At 33.2% G+C, this 20,106-nt stretch overlaps 2 protein-coding genes across 7 annotated transcripts in view; both read left to right on the forward strand.

The window, feature by feature from the left end:
• Window positions 1-2,718, forward strand: part of LOC117121772 (CUB and zona pellucida-like domain-containing protein 1) — a 6,186-nt gene extending 3,468 nt beyond the window's left edge. Inside the window, exons 3-5 of the mRNA XM_033267079.1 lie at window positions 68-179; window positions 1,105-1,285; window positions 2,037-2,718. Of these exons, the coding sequence (XP_033122970.1) occupies window positions 68-179; window positions 1,105-1,285; window positions 2,037-2,194 (451 nt within the window). The 3' untranslated portion in view covers window positions 2,195-2,718. The remainder of the gene's footprint in view (window positions 1-67; window positions 180-1,104; window positions 1,286-2,036) is intronic.
• Window positions 2,719-8,309: 5,591 nt separating this feature from the next.
• Window positions 8,310-20,106, forward strand: part of LOC117121758 (MAM and LDL-receptor class A domain-containing protein 1-like) — a 32,552-nt gene continuing 20,755 nt past the window's right edge. For 2 of the 6 annotated variants that reach the window (XM_033267063.1, XM_033267066.1), the window contains exons 1-7: window positions 8,310-8,402; window positions 14,766-14,837; window positions 15,295-15,609; window positions 16,521-16,649; window positions 17,323-17,673; window positions 17,984-18,061; window positions 19,185-19,313. In XM_033267063.1, the coding sequence (XP_033122954.1) occupies window positions 8,348-8,402; window positions 14,766-14,837; window positions 15,295-15,609; window positions 16,521-16,649; window positions 17,323-17,673; window positions 17,984-18,061; window positions 19,185-19,313 (1,129 nt within the window). In that variant the 5' untranslated portion in view covers window positions 8,310-8,347. Of the gene's footprint in view, window positions 8,403-11,416; window positions 11,547-14,765; window positions 14,838-15,294; window positions 15,610-16,520; window positions 16,650-17,322; window positions 17,674-17,983; window positions 18,062-19,184; window positions 19,314-20,106 lie in introns of those variants that run through there. The other 4 variants (XM_033267064.1, XM_033267065.1, XM_033267067.1 and 1 more) reach the window with 4 other exon arrangements.

A 20,106-nucleotide genomic window follows, 5' to 3' on the forward strand; every position in this document is an offset into this window, starting at 1 on the left:
CTATATATATTGTTGCCATTAAGGATTTTCGTAAATAATAAAATACTGAATTACTTTTCTTGTTTAGGTGCTCATTGGACGACCCGTCGTTAATTTTTCATTCCCTGGGAGTGGTCGGTGATTCGAAAAAAAATGTGTTGTTTTCGTTCGATACATTTGGGTTCGTGGGCTATTCGACGGTAGGTGATTTTCTAATAGGCCTAGCCAATAACAAATAACTTTTAATTGTCATTAATGCTACACTGATTGTAATCTTTAAAAATCTATCATAATTATCATATTAGCCAATCTTAAAATGATATGTAAAAGAAAATTCTGAATCTATTCTGAAGAGCTTTGTTGGTGTTCTTAATGCATGCTTCTGTTTTGTTGTGTTTTCCTATTGCGGTATAGTTAATTTCTGTTTCACCTTTCATTACCATTATTTATTATTTATAATATTCAAACCTTTCTGCCTCTGTTGTGAACTTGATCGAGAAGTTGGTTGTCCCAGCAATTGACATTCTACTCTATTAAATTTCGTTTTAATCTCAGTTTTTAAAAAAATAGTTGTGAAAGTTTAGCTTTTTATAAGAAATAAAATTAGAAATTTATAAAAATAGAACAATAGTTTAATTCGCCTCCAATTTACAAGCTCCTTGAAGTTTCTTTGAGGTCCTTTTCACCCTATACCGTTATTAAATACTGTATTAAAGGGACATAGGTTTTCCAGAATCACCCGATTTGCTTGGAGTTGTCATCCGTTCACTCTTGAACTTCCTAAATCCAGAACACCATCATTTTCAAATTCTTTTGTTCGTCGTTCGCCGCCTCTTTTTGAAATCTTTGCCAGCTGTTTTCCTTTTATTTTAATAATTTTAAATATATTGGCAACTGTTTCCTTGTCAAACATCTTAACCCCTTTCCTTAAGTGGCCAGTGGCTTGTTTGGATTGACTGATTCATTCATTCATTTGTTTATTCAATCATTTATTCATAAAATATAGGGCCTACTACGTATTTGCACTATCGTGTGTACAATTGTTGCAACGTTTTTGTTATATTTTTAGAATATGTAGTAAGAAAATTGCGTATGTCATAATGAATTTCAAAATTTATATTACAGGTATTTCTGTACTGCAACATGTCAGTTTGTAATTCTACTGACTGGCGATGCTCGTCTAACTGTAACCAGCGTATGAAACGAAGTGCTGATAACACGGACCTGAAACGAGACACATACCCGGTCATGCTAGGACCAATAATACTTAAACATGATAATGATGATGTGTCTTTCAGTCGATTAGGTGATTATTATGTTTAATATACCTAAATATTTAATAGGCCTACAGATCTATATATATTATCAAATTTATAATGTAAGAAATACCTGTGATTTGTATACATGGGTATGATGACATCATCATGCCTATATATGGATGTGATATGATACAATCGAGCTTATGGGCATTTCTCACACATAGATTTATTAGTGTGGACAGAACTATAGTTAGCCTTTATTTACACTGCCTTAGAGAAAAGTAGATTGACGCAGCCACGGCGCTGTTCAACCGTATGTCTATCTAATTTCATTTCATTTGTCATCGCGACATGTGAACCAACAGGCCAACTTACACAAAAACTGTACTATTACATTACCGTATTTATTCGAACAACAACAGGGGTGTTACTTGGTCTTCGGAACGTGGGGGATTAGAGTTTGAATATATTCGAGGGAGATATTTTTTTGTTTTTTTATAAATACGTATATTTCCAAACGCCTTTTTGATTATCAAAAAGTTTTATTGAAGGGTTTTTATAAGCCCAGATTATATCCGGTTTGTAATTAAATATTTCTAGAGTAAACAATTGGTACATTTGGTGATAAAATGGTGTTGGTTTAATTAGGTTTGTTCAGTCTTTGAAGGGACGTTCATTCGACCAATAAAAAAAAACTCACTGGGGTGTTTATTCCAAATAGTGTTTTAATAGGAGGATTATTTGAGGTTGAGTTTATAATATAATTGTAATTGTTTTATGTTACGTTCCTACTTCCAGATAAATCGACCAATAAGACGATCACAGCAGGAAATTTCATGATTTTAATTGGCCTGATGACGTTTTTTGTGGGATGTGTGTTGTTTGCAAGAAGCGTCAAAAGCCGTAAAAGGAGCTTGGAGTACAAACCACTGATTGACGACGAGCAAGACATCTAATAGGTTGCGATATAGGCATATGCTATATGCTCATTACTGATCGTGCTTTGTCAATTTGTTTCTCATTATTGATTTAACATTTTAATTTATGCTAAATTTGATTATTTCTGATGCGTGGTCATCCTATAGGTTACAGGTACATAACAGCTGCCACGGACAGGGGCTGGACGGACCAATGCATGACAGGGTAACCACCTACCCTTCTTGAAGAATGTACTGATGAATACCTGAAATAATTTGTGCTTTAATAGTAAATTATTTAAAATCATTCTATCTCACTTTAGCTTCCTTTATCATTTTGTTTAGAAATTAGTAATGCATCTGTTCACCGCTGTATCTTGATTGTTTTTATTGGTTTTTTGATTCCAATATAGTTATTTGATGTTAAATTTGCTTAGGCAACGACTATAAAATGAGGAATTGTTTTAATAATAATTACACAATCAACTGTAAATTGAGTTTATCTTAAAATATATTAAATTTAAGGTTTTTCCTTTAATAAACTAAAGGATGAATACCTGATTTATTGTGTGGTTTAGTAAATTATTAGTTCTGTAATTAACCTATTATTCACTTTTGTTTCATTTATCATACTGTGCTGTACATAATAGGCTATTATATATACATATATATATATATATATATATATATATAATATATGATATTGAAGGAAGGTACTGTATAATATACAGTATAGTATTTAATACACGTATACCTCCCACATCCCCTCCCTCCTTTCAAATGTACCTCTCAAAATCCCTTCTGAACGATAAACGCCTTGAGGCACTTATTCGAATTAATACGTTGTAGGCCTACGGTATGTATATATGCATAAATATACACACACATACAAAATCAGTTTAAATACAATCAGTTTTTATCAATTATTATTAAAACTGTAAATCTGGGTGAGGACAGATGACAAAAGAACAGTTATTATGAAGGCCGACTTCCACAGCATATGGCAAAACGATAAAGGGGAACCTTAAACAAAATGGACTGTTCTGCTAAGTCTAGCAATGTACCATGTGCGTAAAACGAAAGTAACGTACATATGTACTGCGTTTGTGGGAAAACACGTGTGTTTGTGGATAAATGCGGTTTTTTGGGCTCTGCATGCTCTAGTTGGCCAGTAGTCTGACTGACTCTCTGGAAAGGTCCAGTTTAGTCCACAGCATGCATTTCTCCACTGAATACTGAATAGATTTATTTGTCATATATACATGTACAATACACATAAAATGAAATTCGGTCTGGTTCCCTAACAAAAAAACAAACATAAAATACGAAAATTCAAACTACTGAAGTGACTTGTTCAATGCCCTAATGGCAGAGGGATAGAACGATATGTAGGCCTATATATAAATTAAAGAGCAAAACACTAGAAACTACCAATGCTTTGGAAACAATGACTGGATCTTCATATTTTGAAGCGAATGCTAAAATGTGAACATAATTCACTTCAATTTATTAAATTCAATTTATTCAGAAAACCTCCGGAACGGAGATGTAAAATAGTACAATAACTTTAAAACAACAGTACAATTTCATAAGTTTACATTCAGAAACATAGCCAGAGCTTTTGGACAGCACAAGCTATTCCTCAGTGATGTGTGTATAATTCACAATTCACAATTCAGTTTATTTGACAACAACATCCAACAGATAGGTATGGTCAAAATACGGACGACAATAAAAATAAAAATCAGAAAAAAAGAGGAAACCGGTGTACACAACATGGACACAACATTATTTAATCACTATCTTCAGGTCAAAGCGAGCAGTACGCCTTTCAAATGCAGACATTACAAATTCAATGATAGGTTTGATGACATCATACATATATCGATCCTAGTCGTGTGTTGGAAGCTTTCAAAAAATGCATGTTGGGTTAAAAGCTTGTTTCTAACATCATAAAAAATGTGGCAGCGAATTATAAAATGGAATTCATCTCGCAGTTACGGACAAATTTCATTTGGTTTTCTTTAAATAATGATGCATGTGCGCTATCGGCATAGGTGTCCGGAACAGGGCTCCGCCTACAAGCTAAGTTTCGATTTTCGAAGTACAATTGTCTATAGTCTCAAGCATTTTCTAAACAAAGTTCTCAAAACAACTGCCGTCACCCCCGCACCTAATTTCCACTCGGTACTATACCAACACTTATAGACTATTAACACTAAAAATTCAGAGACGGACAAAATGTTACTTTCCCCATAATAATTGTTGGTTTTCCGCGAGGCTGAGTACTGTTGCGGGTCCAGATAATATTTTTAAGGGGGTGGGGCACAGAAAGAAAAACATGTGTATACAATTATAAAATGACATAATTTAAATGTCCCCTTCCGAACTTTTAAGAGACTTGAAATAAAAAATAATAATATTAGACTGGACTCAAAATTATTCTCATTGATGAACCACCCCAAGAAGAAAAGCGTTCATGGCTATTTACCAACATTTTATTAAGTATTTGGCCCACTAAAACAAACAATTCAATTGAATTCTGAATTCAATTTAATTTTATTGGTAAAAAGTCATAAAATGGCTTGAAATTTGCTTTGCTTTTAACAGATTACAATACAAGTATGAAAAATGGTAAAATATATACATTTACAGGTCATAAAAAAAGGTTAAAACAGATGGTTAAAATTCAACAAGTACAGAGAAAAATTTACATGCAGTAAAAATACTAAAAGCAAGCCGTTTAAAAAAATTAAATAACTGTAAGTTTTTTATAATATTGTAAATCTGGCAATCTTGCGTTTCAACTGCAATTGTACACGGATGAACATTTTACACGACCAATGCCGACACTGAGTTATCCATTTACGTTAGATATTGGCAACAGGGTATATATTGGTGCCAAAGTTGAAACGTTCTCGACAGAGATGACACTTTTTATCGATTCCTGCATTGCATCACCAACACAAGAAGCAGATACAGAGTCAAATTTTAAGTTAATTGATCAGCGGTAGGTATTTTCTATGGCTTAGATATGTCATTATTTGTTAAAAATCAAATACATAGACCGATTTTTCTTTTGCTAGCACATAAAGTTCGCTTAATCTTTATTATTACTACTCTACTTTTTTCATTATAATTAGCCTAATTAAACTAATTATTTAACAACTCTTATTTAGGTGTTCAAAGGACGATCCATCGTTAATTTTTTATTTCTTGGGAGTGGTCGGTGAATCAGCAAAAAATGTGTTGTTTTCGTTCGATACCTTTGGATTCGTTGGATACAGTTCGACGGTAAATAAATGTAGAAGACATTTTTTAATACCAAAAACTTTCAACTGCCATCAGTACCAAATGTATGCAGCATCGCGTGTACATTTGTTGCATCGTTTTGTTAATATTTAATAAATAGAAGACTCTTCCAATTAAAGACCACCTGTTTTCGTATGCACAAATGGATGAATACGTTATCTTTAATAATAGTTATTTTTCTAAATAAAGAATGCTAAAGACCATGAAAACCCTGGTCCAAATGTGGTCTTTAATTGGGGGGATACCTGTAATAATAAAAATGGCATATGTAATATAAAATGTAATATAAAATTTATATTACAGGTATTTCTGCACTGCAACATGTCAATATGTAATTCTATTGACTGGCGATGCTCGTCTTATTGTAACCAGCGTATGAAACGAAGTGCTGATAACACGGAACTGAAACAGGACACATACCCGGTCATGCTAGGTCCAATAATACTTAAACATAATGATGACGTGTCTTTCGGTCAAATAGGTGCGTACCATGTTTAATAAATGTTAAATAGGCGCTATCCACATTATCAAATTGAAAATAACATGGTAGTGTAGTCGAAGTTGTCTTTTAAGTTGATGATGTTTTGTTTAATTATGTTGAATATTTTCGGGAGTCACATTTCCTTCTGTTGATTGTGGGGTTTCCACTTATTGTTTGTGCATATGTCAATAATTAACTAAATTTTAGAAAATGCTTTTGTGTACAGTGGATACAGCAAATTGTGTTTACTTTATCTTTTGCCTTTGATCGCCATGTTCTTTTTTACTGTTCTATGGATTTAAAATTCTAAAAAAATAGATGGGTGAATAAGTACCTGTAATTTCACATGACATGACATCCTCGTGCCGATAGATTTTTTATTTGCAATATATTTATATAGGATATCATATTCCAATGTACAGCATACAGAAACCTTTAAAGGAAACACTGTTTTTCAATAAGATCCTGGTTAGTTACATACTACTTGTTGATGAAAGAACAAAATGGAAGTAATATGACATAATACAATTGTAATTGTAATTGTAATGCATAATAACATTGATTATAAGATGGTGTTGCCTAAATTAGGTTTGATTGTAATGATTTGGAAGGGCGTTGTTTCGACGAAAATAAATGCACTGGGGCGTTTAATTCCAAATAAAGTTCTGTATGGGGAAGATTTTACCGGAATTTATTCGAAGCGGGGCGTTTATTTGATTAAATATCTTCGAAATGAAATTACAATATTTTAATCCTGATTATGATTTTGCTCCTATTTCCAGATAAATCTGCCAAGAAGACGAGCACGGGAGGAAACGTCATGATGTTAGTTGGTGTGATTATGTTTTTAGTGGAATGTGTGTCGTTGGCACGAAGCGTCAAAAACCGTAAAAGTAGCTTAGGGTACAAACCGCTGATTGGCGGTGAGCAAGACATCTAAAATGCTGCCTAATATATGTTCATTTTCCATGTTTTATCTACATTCTTTCACACTAATGCTTTAACATGCTAAATTATCGACTGATATATATTTATCTATCCAGTTTTACTATTTTTTTTTTTATCCAAAGATACAAAGTTCTAGGTTATTTTTTTTTGGTTTTATCCAAAGATACAAAGTTCTAGGTTTATTTGATTACAGTATTTTCTGGCATGTAACTCCTAGTAGTTTTACGTATAGGCCTACATTGACAGAGACTGAGATTTCCGGTCCGGTCATTCAGGTTGAATTGGATAAAAGTAAGACAGAAAAATGTAATGTAGAGTAATAATTATACACTAGGCCTACCGTTTTTAACTGTATTGGAAATGTCATCTGATTTGTCTCTTACAAAAATTCCAGCAACGTTTAGAAGCTTCATAGTTTCTATTATTTTCAGTGATAGGGTTAAAAATGAAATTTGACTGTAAAGTAATTGTAATGATACAGACTGAAGAGCTGGTTTTGAAGGTTTTAACATAATCAAGTAACGACTGTCAATTTACTTATCTTTAAAATATATCAAATTTTACGTTTTTACTAATAAACAAAATGATAATAGCTGAATTAATGTGTATGGTTTAGTAAACTATTAGTTTTATATAGGCCTATTTTCTCAACTTTGTTTCTTTTATCCTTTGGCTTAATGTTAAATTAATTAGTAATGCCTTTCTGTGGCAGAGGTGAGGTTTCTTTTAGTTCAAGATAGTTGTTTGGTTTATTTTTTGTGTTTTTCTCTTTAACAAAATAAAATATGTTGCTAGACTTGGTTATAGATAGTAATTCTTGGTGTCAAAGATACAATGTATAGGCCTAAATGATAAACAAAAAACATACACACACAATATAAAACAGAAACTCAATTTACATTTGATTTTTACATGCCATGACATTTTATTGAAAATTTAAATTAAAATTGTTTTACTTTTTTACATTAAATTGTATTTGTATTTGTATTTTATTTAAAAGTCACATAATGCTGTGCAAATCGCTTGTGTCCTTGTGTCCTACGGTTGCCTCTCTCAACCCAGGAGTACAAATGCATATATATATCTGTCTCTTATACACATCATAATATTAGGCCTAATGCAATAATAAAATACATATAATAATAATAATAATAATAATAATAATAATAATAATAATAATAATAATAATAATAATAATAATAATAATAATAATAATAATAATAATAATAATAATAATAATAACAATAATAATAATCGTTGGAACGATGCCTATTGGCGAAATTCCATAGTTTGCTGCATGAAATATATCAGCGGATTTTGCACTCGAACCTCCTTAGGTACCCACTTATACTTCCGCATGAATAACTTTATATGTATATATATACAACATATCGGTGCCTATTATGTGCATACGTCAGCACACACCGCTACTGTAAACGACTATCTTGAAAATGAGGAAAGCATACATCTGGTTTCCATGGCTCTATTTTCTGTGTTTTACAGCAAGTAGGTGACTTTCAACATTATCTTTATACTTTTATATTTTGCATATATTTATTGTGTTAAGACTTTATTGTCGTTATTGGTCAATTTGTGGGGCCTACAGTAGCTCATGTATTTCTCGCACTTGTTATTAGGCCAATATTACTTTCAATCAAGGTCTACACTCTCCAATTGTTATCTTTATTGTTATTATTATTCACCATCAATCTATCGGCAAAGCAGTAGTTATTTTTTATTTATTTATTCATTAAACATATGTAGGCAGGATAGCATAACAGACGAGATAGTAATGATATTTTACAATATGCTCCTACAAAGATAAAATACAATAAGGCTACCTAAAACAATATTATATACCGCATTAATAACAGGAAGACTAAATCAGGCGCGGATTCAAGCCTTCGCACCGTTTTCCAAAGCGAAGGTTCAGGGTGAGAGGTAAATATTTTCAAAAATATAAAAGGATTGCAGCGCTTGGTGGTCTGGCGAACTTCAACTATCCGCTTCATTCAGAAATACCACCTTCTATCGACCAAAGACAAAAAAATATAGATAAAATAAATGCAATACATTGAATTGTCTAGCTGTTAACACAAAAAAGGGATTGTAATTGAATCGGCCGCGCGGCACGATGTGATAACATCGACTGTTGAGTTTTGTATTTGATTTATGTCACAATGTATTTTTAATCAAGAATCAATCACAGGGGGATATATATTTGTGTGCGTTGAATCTTATAACCTAATGAAAGGTACATATATATATTTTATTATATTTTTGTTATTCCAAAATTATTATAGCGAAAACCTATTAGTTTAACTATTAATATTACTATTTAATTAATTATCATTTTCTATTATTTTAACGACTGCTATGAAAAAACAGGTCTTTATTGGAGAGGGTAGCCCAATTGTAGACCTGGAGCTTAAAGTTTACGAACACACAAAAAACTTGAAATTGCATGCATCTGATAAGAAAGTAAAACATGACCCTCTAGTACTAAGCAAATGACAGTTTATCTAAAGAAGAGCAACGATAATGGTATATGAATTTCAAATCAAACAGCATTGGAAGTGGAAAAGAATCAAAAATTAATACTGGAAAATTGAATCTAATTGATAAGGGTTTGAGTTTGAGTTTATTTAGTAAACAAGGTCATAAAATAGTATAAAAACAAACATACAAATTGATATAAAGATACATTCAAACAATAATAATTTAAAATTGCGCAATGGAAGAACAGACCTAGATTACAAGGAATACCAAGAAAAGTTACCTTATTTCCACTTGGGACCAGTAAATACAATTAACCGCACAATTGCGCAAAAAGAAAACCAAAGGGAAAAAAAACTAAAAAAGCTACCAGAAAACCATTAAAAGATGAATCATTAAAAATCATTATTGCAATTGTTATAATTTACATCAATAAAATATTATAATTTTTATTAATATTATTACTTTATTATTATCATCAATATATTTACAATTTGTTAGAAAATTATTACATTAAAATTGAGTATCAAATCAGTTAACATTAACATTTTTAAAAGACAGTTAATTCAGTTATTTAATCGGCATTAAGCTAAAGTTACTTCGAAATTAATCTTATCTACTGCACATTCTGCTAAATAAATGTGTTTTAGTGCGATTGGACATACACAGCTCTTTCTAAGATCTTAGAGACACAATTTAATAGACTAACAGTACGGTAGTTATTTGCATCAGTGCGATCGTCCTTTTTAAATATAGGTTTAACTTTGGCAAGCTTAAATTGATCTGGTACCGATTCTGTTTTTATAGAAAAATTGATAATATATGTTAAAGGACTTTTAAGAATAGCTGCTCCATCTCTTGGGAAACGAGATGGAATATGGGCAGGTCCCGTAGCTTTATTTGGGCTTAATGATTTTTAATTCTGTTCAACAAAGTCTTCACACACCAGCTCAAGTTTAAATCTATTATCATTTTTGTCGTAGAATGTATTGAAATTGTTGGAGTTAGGGAAAAGTACAACTTTGAGGTGGTAACTTATTTTTAAGATCTTGGGCAATGTTGGTGAAGAATTTGTTGAATTCAGTAGCAATGTCATTAGGGGCATGTATTGTAGTATCACCTTTAATTAACATAATATTTGCATCACTTTTAATTTTCTTACTGTAACCTAGATTTTTTAAAGTTTTCCAGAGTTCCTTAGGATTCGATTTATTTTCTGAGATTTTATTTTTAAAGAAGTCTGCTTTGGTATTTTTAATAGCCATTTGAGTTTGACAAAGTTTTCATAATTGCTGGTTTGGGTTTTGTCATTCTTGAAAATATTGAGTAGCCTCTCACATTCATTTATCAAACTAGGAATCTCCAGTTAACCATTCTTCGGTTCTCGCTTTTATGCGTATACGTTTTGTCGGAGCGATTTTGTCTATTGATGATAGTACAGACGCATTTAAATGATTTAACGCCGTTGTGACATCCTTTGAATTATATACATCAGACCAGTCTATATCAGACAATATCGAATTGAGTGATTCAGGTGTATAGTCTTTTAATGAGAGTATCTCTGCTTACTTGTGCTGATTAATTTTGATTCCAATCTTTTTTCCGGACACAATATGTGATATGTGTTAGAAGGGTACCACTATGTGTTATTACATTTTCGTCATTTCATAATATGTGATCAATTAACGTAGATGTTGTCGGTATAATTCTTGTTGCCGCATTAATAACTTGCTTTAAACCTAGGTTGTTTAAGCTAGTCTTCGTAATGCTTTGTCATGTAATTTTTACGATCTAATAAGTCAATATTGAAGTCACCCATGACAATGATATCGTTTTTGTTTCTATTTGGCTAATCAGGGTGGTAAAATCTTCGACAAAGCTGTGCTGTTTTGGTGGTCGATATTATCCTATGAGAATGGGTTAGGTCTTTCGTAATAAAATATTGATCCATACTGATTCAATATTACTGTTCATTAAAGCAGGAACTTCATTGAATATAAGTCTGTTGTTAACGTAAATTAAAGTTCCACAATGAGCGTCAGACTTTCTGTCGCGTCTCACAGCGCTATAACCATTGATTTTGATTTTATTGGGTGTGACGGAAGGTTGTAGCTAAGTATCAGAAATGCTGATAACGTCTGTTTTGGTCTCAGGGTAAGTTTAAGTTCTGTCAGTTTAGGTAGAAGTGATCTAGCATTCAAATGAGTAAGTTTAAGACCTTTGTTTTCAAAAACTGAAAAGTCATTGGAGTTTGGAGTAATGTTCAGTGGTGTTGGTACCGTATTAGCGATGCATATGATATTTATTTCATTATCCTGGTATGGAGTAATTTGAAGAATAAACAACGTGGGCAGATCCAGTTCGAAAATTGATTCTCGAATTGAATTCTTTTGGACTAATGCGGCCGCATTTTATGACAGTCCTTTGCCCATGTATTACACTGAATTTTGCCACAGGACACTCGTAAACTAAGCATGGATTCTTGATTGGTCCGGGGTTTGACTCTATGTCTGTTGCCGTAATGAGTGTTCCATTAAAGGTAGCAGTATAGTTATTGTAGTACAGACAAGGTGCCCCATATTTAATCTTGTTTGCCCTTTGGTTCCGATATGCTTTATTTGTATTGATTAATGAACTGAGAATTTTGAGAGAAGCTGATTGTGAGGGACTCGAGATTAGTAGAAATAGGATCAGAAACTTTAGCTTCATAGTGATACCACGACCACAGTAACAAAACTTTTGATCCAAACAATAGATTGAAATATCCTTCAGTTCGGTTATGGTGACTGTATATAAAGAACTGTCAAACTGTCACCGGTGCTTGCTAGAGCGTAACGGCTGAGAATGACAGGTTGCCGATATATTATTTTGGCGCTAGTTTCGAACAGGGCCTAGCAAAAAAAGTAGCTCAAAATAGACTTAATCATTGAAAAAAACAAACTTAGCCTCACCGATAATGTTCTTTGATCATTAGAAAGAGCGACGTTACAATCTGATTCCCATATTCCTTGTTGTACAAACTGAAATTCATAAGCAGTAATAGCCGACCGTTTTGCTTATTACCGAAGAAACGAAACGCCCTCACGAAAATATATAAAAGTACATTAATTATCAAGTAGGGCTTAAAGTGTAAAGTTCACTAAGCCCGCATATCCAGTGTGTGGGGTAGTGGGATAGGTGCGTACGTACCCCACTACATTTGAAAAGATTCACATTTACATGACAGTCGACAATGTACTGAATAAAAAATTGTGATTTTCTGTGATTTAAAAAAAAAATCTTTTACAAATGTTTATATTTTAACAACTAATCTATTGTTAGGGCAGTACCAATATTAGGCATTAGTTATAATACTGTAAACCCTCGGAACGCTTGCAATACTCATATTGTGATCTAACAGGCACGGATTACGAACCGTTCCTTTTGCTCTTATCTTGGATGAGAATTCCTTTCTGTGCATGTACACACTTCCAATATTATTCGTCTCCCACAGTGGCATATATAGGTGATACGCGTGGGCATCTTACCATTGGTGTAGGTATGTGTAATGCAGCCAGTGCAAAACACTTGGGCCAAGGGCCATTAGGAGCCCGTTTCAATAATAGTCCTCTAAAATTAAAACTTTTTCCAATTTAAATTTTAATAGAAAAATTAAACAGCCAACGAGCCCCTCAATAAAGGTTTTAAGAGGCGATAATTATTGACTATTGTTTTTTTTAATTGTCAATTTTTGATTTATTTTTAACAAAAACCGAAAAGTACCTAAAGCAGTACCTAAAACTGTTAAAATCCAATCTAATGCGGCTCGTGTAAAGCTAAATGGACCTGGAGAGAGGAAAAGGAGAGTCTGAGGGAAAGCGATTAGGCTTTGCAAGTTCCTCTAGTACCAGGATATACGAGGTTGTTCACACCTTAAGGACCTGGGGCCTAGGGCCTTTTAAACTCAATGTCTTATCTTTTAAGCCCTATTGATTTCTTTATTATGCATTGCGATTCGGGCTCACAACCTTAAGGTTAAGGGTTAGAAGCTTCACTGAGCATTTTGCTTGACAAGACATTTTATCCACATGTATTTATACCTCCATGATCTATCCATCCAGGGGTTTTATTTGAGTACTTGACTTATGAAAAGTGTAGGCTGTGGCACCGAGACCACAGACGATTAGTGCCCAAAATTGTTTACAAAAACGTAATGCAATAATAGCATATTGACTACTATTGTATATTTTCGGAAATATTTCAGCCGCTCCAAATCTCTTTCCTATTCTTCCTTCTTCCTTTATTTTTACATTTTATTCATATTTTCCATAATGTTACACTCACATGTTATAGTCACTCGTTTAGGCCTAGGCCAGACCTCGACTATGTCTATTATATTATTTAAAATATAACATTTTAATTGATAACATTAATTTTTACATGAACTAATAATACATACTTAAACAATACATTAATTTTAAATGTAAATATAATGGCATAACGAATAAATAATCAATAATTAAACGTGTACATAGTATCTGTCACTACCACTAGTAGTACAATAACAAGATTAATATTTTACTATCTTATAATCAATTTTATATAGCCGGAGTTTGCTAGAAAGGTACACTTTCTCCATCAAAAGGCTTCTTTTATGAATGGAATGACCTGTTCGAAGCACGAACTCCTGTAGACCAAACCCAGTACCGTTACGATTTTTAATCGTACGGGAAATCCACTCACGATGCACTACCGTTATTTGTACTGTAATGTGGTACAAATATAAAACCAAAATTAACGTGTTACTGGTAGGCTATGTTTCGCTTTACTGAATGGGCCAGGGTTAAACAATTCAGATAATACACTATTTTTCATAAGAACACATTTCATAAGAACAAAAAAAAAAGAACAAACTGAGGCTCAGGCAAAATTTCAAATGAAGATGAAAAAAAAAACAAAAAAAAAAAACCCAACAAATTATATCTGTACCTTATTTTCAGAAAGTGCATAACACAAGCTGCATCTTGTATTCTTAGGTAACTCTAATTTACTTCATTGCATAAACCCTGATTTCCTAGTATCCCTTCCATTAGACTTTCAATTTATGAACATGAGAAACGAAAACGAAACCTGTTAGTGAAAACCGATAATAACTACTGTTTGCGCTAAACCATGAAAATGTGTACAAAAATAAAGTTGGCATAAGGCATTAATTTTGCCATGAATAAAGGAAATGTTTATATGAGGAATTTGACTGCCCACATGGCCTTTTCATCCGGCTGCACTGGAGACCTATCGTACACAAGAAAATGAAAGTAAAATTCAAAGCTTTTAAACAATAATTGAATTAACATACTATCCAATTCCTTTTCATTTTAATATTTATTACAACAGATTCACTCCATACAACTCTGGCTCATCTTACAACTTCTTCAGTGTTAACAACTTGGGCTGACTCAAATATAGGTACAGTCTATTCGTCGTTTTGTCATATTTATATTTCTATCATTTCGTAACTGATTTTTAGTAGAATTAATATTAAATTAAAGCAGAGTTTTTTTCGATCATCCACCTGCATACACACACATCCTGGTAGACGGCTATGCATACCAGGAAACAACGGTAATATATGCGCCTGTTTGACATGGCGAGATCAATTTCAATTTTTAATGTTCTAATTTTGATTTGTAAGCAAATAAGTTTGATTTAATATTTTAAGGGCTTTCGTGTAAAAAGAAGTTAAACTGAGACTTAGCTCAAACAAAGGGCATCTCATTAAACTACCCTGTCGATTGCATAATAAAAGAGGTTTAAACTTGACACTGTAGGCCTACATAACATTTCAATCGTTGAAAAATTTAATTATCAAGAAATTTCATACGGAGGGTTGCAAAAATTACAACTTTTTTTTTTAATATACTAGCTGAAACTCCGGCTGATGTCACAACCGAACAACGTTACTCGACGGAGAAAGACGTCACAACAACACATGATGCAACCACTTATCACATGATTACTGAGAAAAAAACAGACTCAACAACAGAACCACTTCATACAACTACAACTAATATTACAACCTCTGAAATTACGTCACAGCCAATAACTAAGCAACCATACTCAAAAGAAGACTTTACAACATCGTTTGAAATAACAACGACTAAAAGTAGCACTAGCGCAACAGCTTTATTTGAAGTAATCAGTCGTTCTGATTCAACAACATCGACGGATTTAAAAATAGGTATGTTGGTCGTTTTGATTTATTTCTACTATAATTTTGTAATTGATTAACGTATTTAAATATACTAAACTTAAAAGCGATTATTTTTCCATCATCGATATATGTAGAGGTACATAATGGCGCCGCTTACCATTCAATCACATGAGAAAAAGTTTTTTTTAAAAAGGCGAAAAACAATAATACGACGAGATGTCATAAGAGACGGCTACTTTAGACTTGTATTTCACCAAATAACCTACTACGAGTTTACGTCTACCTGCAAAAAAAGTCACCTTGTACAGGAATATGATAAATGTCTAATATAGCTAATTATCCATTCAACTAATAAATGTTTTAAAAGGAATTTTTAGTAGTTGACGCATCACTTGCTTACGTCATAAATTGTACTACTTGTACCGTGAAGCTGCTTTGCCCACTCAGCTACATGTTGCACGGTTGCACCACGAAGATGTAAAGAGCATATTTAAATTTCCTACAAAATACAGTTCAACGTCTGTGAGAAATCTAAAAAAACCTAGATAAAACATCTGATTTATTATTTACATGTGTCGCCGAATAAGCAATCAACGTTCAATGACACATTTAGATTTTTAATACAGAAATCGGTACACTGATTATACAGCCAATTTAAAGGTTGATACAAAGAAGAATTGTAATTTAAAATACTTGCATGCATCTGTTGTACTTACCAAGATAGATAACTGCTCGTTCAAATTTTCAATTTACCGCCCGAAACCAGAAACTGTAAGTAAGTCTTCTGACTATGGTGAATTAGGTTATCTCAACAAATAAAACCAACCAAACGAAAAAGATGAAGCATAAGTGTAAAACGTATACTGTATAAGTTAAAAGGACAGTTTAACGATCTAACTGCTTTTCTCACGCTTTCCTTGTCTTTCATTATTTCATAGCAACTAACTTCCAATATGACTGGGGAGGTTGGCATCAAGAAACTGGTGACAATTTCAATTGGACAAGAAAAAACGGTTCCACACCATCGACTGGCACTGGACCAACTAACGGTCATTCAGGTTATAGCCGTGAGTATATAGACCTACATCTATTTGCGAAACACACCATGACTGATTGACTAACTTACTGACTGGCAAACCGACTGACTAATTTGCAGGCTTTCTAATCGAGTACAGTAAATGACTAACTGGCTTATTTGTGTTTTTGTTTATTTGTCTGCCTATCTTTCTGTCAGTTCGTCAGTCTGACATTTTCGAAAGTAGCTTAGCCGAGTCGGCTAAATTGGTGAGACTCTTGAGTGCACAGGACCCGGGAAATTTTTACATAAACTTCTCCCGGTTCAATTCCATCTGCTTTTCTCCTTGTGTTTCAAATGGTGGCTGAAATGCAGGTTACGATAGCGCACCCTCATTCGGGTTTCGTTGGTGCATGTGGACATTAAAGAACAGTACAATGTTTGATTAACCCCGGTGAACTACCCAATTCACCACTAGAAATATGTCTTAGGACTTCTGTGGGCTATCCTTCACTCTGAAAAATCGAAATCCAATCAATCGGTTCGTTTTTTCAATTATTTAATCTATTTATTCATACTTATATATTTATTTACTTATTAATTAATTGATTGTTTAAGTAAATATATAAATTCATTCATTTATCCTTGTTTTATTGATTCAAATCTTTTATCTTTCCTTGCTTAATTGATTATGTAATCAATTATTGATCTTTCTATTGTTTTAGAGGATTATTATGCTTATATTGAAACTTCGAATCCTGTATCTAGTGAAATGTCGGCTCGTCTACGGAGTCCATTGCTACCATTGGCGCAACGTTACAGTTTGGAGTTTTACTACCATATGTACGGAGCCAAAATGGGAACACTCAGGGTTTACAGAAAATCCATCTACGGTTATAGTCCTAGGCATACTTCTCTATGGTCAAGATCTGGTAACCAAGGGAATTCGTGGCATTATGCCAAAGTATACTTCCAGCGTGATGGAAATGGCGACAATTACATCGTATTCGAAGCGTCTGACGGAATATCATATACAGGGGACATAGCAATTGATGACATACTCATCAGTGTCGAAGGTATATTTGATTTTGTTATTCAAAAAGAATATTTTCTAATACTGCAATCAATTCTATACAGCTTGATTATCATTCATATTCGTTTTGTCATATTTATAAATATATAATTTCGTAACTCATTAACATTAAATTGACGTTAATGCGAAATATAGACAAAGGCTTTTTCTCCCTAGGTGTCAGTTAGGAGTATGTATATATATCTGTCTCTTATACACATCTAGAAATATTGTGAGGGCTTTTATAAATTACGTCACAACCAACAACTAAACACAAGACCTAACAACATCTTTTTATATACCAACTACTAAAGGTAGCACTCCATGGCCACCAACTTCGATGGAAGTAACCGGTCGTTCTGATTTAACAGCATCGATGGACTCAAATATAGGTACGTTCTGTATTGCTTCTCTATAATTTTACAATTATTTAAAAAAGCTAAAAATAAGGGGATTATTTTTCGATCATAAATCTATGTACATGTACATAATGGCTACACTTGCCATTAAAATCTCATTTCAAAATGAGACAACCAATAAGACGACATGTTATAAAAGAAACGACTATTTTAGCTACTGTACTACTATTTTATTACTTCAAATAACTTACTAGGTCTACCTGTAAATAAAGTCAATTTGTACAACAATTTAATAAATGTGTAACATTGCTGATTATTTATTAAACTAATAAAGGTTTTGCAGTTGTTGGCTCATCATTAGACTGGGTTCCAGTCCCTAAACTTTGTCTTAATCAGTAAAAAAAACTGGGCAAATCGATTTTGGCACCAATGGCGTTCCGTATTAACTATTTGCTTGGCGTTTCATAGTATACTTTTTTTGGATTTCTTTAATTCGCATAAAAGTTTGTCGATATATACCGACGCTGGTGGCACTCTCCAAAATTAGATAATATTAGGAAAACCTATAATTAGAGACTTGTGGCAAGTCTAGCTTATCATATGCATACCGTACGTCATAAATTGTACTACTGGTATTGTGACGTTGTCCTACACGCTCAGCTGCACATTGCATCACAATAAGTGAAGAGCATTATTTTTAGATTTGCTACAAAAATACAATTTAACGTCTGTAGTAAAATCGAGAGAAATAGGGTAGCTAAGACGTATAATTTCTTATTTACATGTGTCCAATTAGTAATCAACCTTTTATGAGACATTTAGATTTTTAATACAGAAATCAATAAACTGATTATACAGCCAATGTAAAGGTGGCTAGCAAGAAGAATGATATTAAATATTATATACATCTGTCTTACTAACCAAGATATATAATTGCTCATTCTAATTTTTAATTCACCACCCTAAACTGTAAATAAGTCTTCTTACTATGGTGAATTAGGTTATCTCTTCGAAGAAAACCAACCAATTGAAAAAAAGATGAAGCATAAATGTGTAACTATAGGTTAACATGACCGTTGAAGGATTCTATTGATTTTGTAACCTCAATTTAACTGTTCTGTGGTAACGCTTTCTCCGTGTTTCATTTTTTTCATAGTAACTAACTTCCAATATGGTTGGGGAGGTTGGTATCAAGATTCTTATGACGATTTCGATTGGACACGGATATACGGTTCCACACCATCAACTGGCACTGGACCAACAAGCGGTCACTCAGGTTATAGCCGTGAGTAAGCCTACATGTATTTGCCAAACACAATGACTGATTGAATAACGTAGAGACTGACAAACCGACCGACTGATTCACTGTCTTTATAATCGATTAACTGACTTACTGGCTTATTACCCTCTTATTTACAGTATTACCCTCTTATTTTAAAGTACCCTCTTATTTACAGTATTAGACACATACTTGTTTGCCTCTCTGAAGGAGAGGAAAAGGGTATGTGTCTGTGTGTCTGCTGTGGTGTGTGTGTCTGTCTATCTGTGATGTGTGTGTGTGTGTGTCCTTCAGGGCACAAAGCTCAAGAACTATGGACTGATTCTCGCCAAATTTTTACACAATTACAATATTACATATACCTTGGTCATCGAATTTGGTGCTGATCGGAAAATAAGATGTAGATTTTAGAACGTTATTTATATTATATTTTTCGGTCACAGTTGCCAGAGCTAACGCGGGCAGATCATTCGACCGAAGTTGTTTGGCGTAGGCCGGGCCGACTCGTATGGAACGAAAAAAGGACAAATTACAAGTGGCGGTGCAAAAGTCAAGTTGCGCAGTGCAAAACAAAAGTGGTGCAAGGGCAAACTGAAAATGCTTGTGCCACCGCTTGACTTCGCACTGAGCAACTTGACTTTTGAACTGCCGATTTTAGTTTGTCCTTTTAATGTGATATCGCCAAAAGAACAAACCACAAGTGGCGCAGTGCAAAAGTTAAGCACACGCATTTGAGTTTACACTGCGCCATCTTAGTTTTGCACTGCTCCACTTTAGTTTTGCTCTATATATATATATA

The sequence above is a fragment of the Anneissia japonica genome, unplaced genomic scaffold (assembly GCF_011630105.1).
Source record: "Anneissia japonica isolate Jap-2015-1 unplaced genomic scaffold, ASM1163010v1 scaffold3436_len560460_cov161, whole genome shotgun sequence".
NCBI classification, from domain to species: Eukaryota; Metazoa; Echinodermata; class Crinoidea; order Comatulida; family Comatulidae; genus Anneissia; species Anneissia japonica.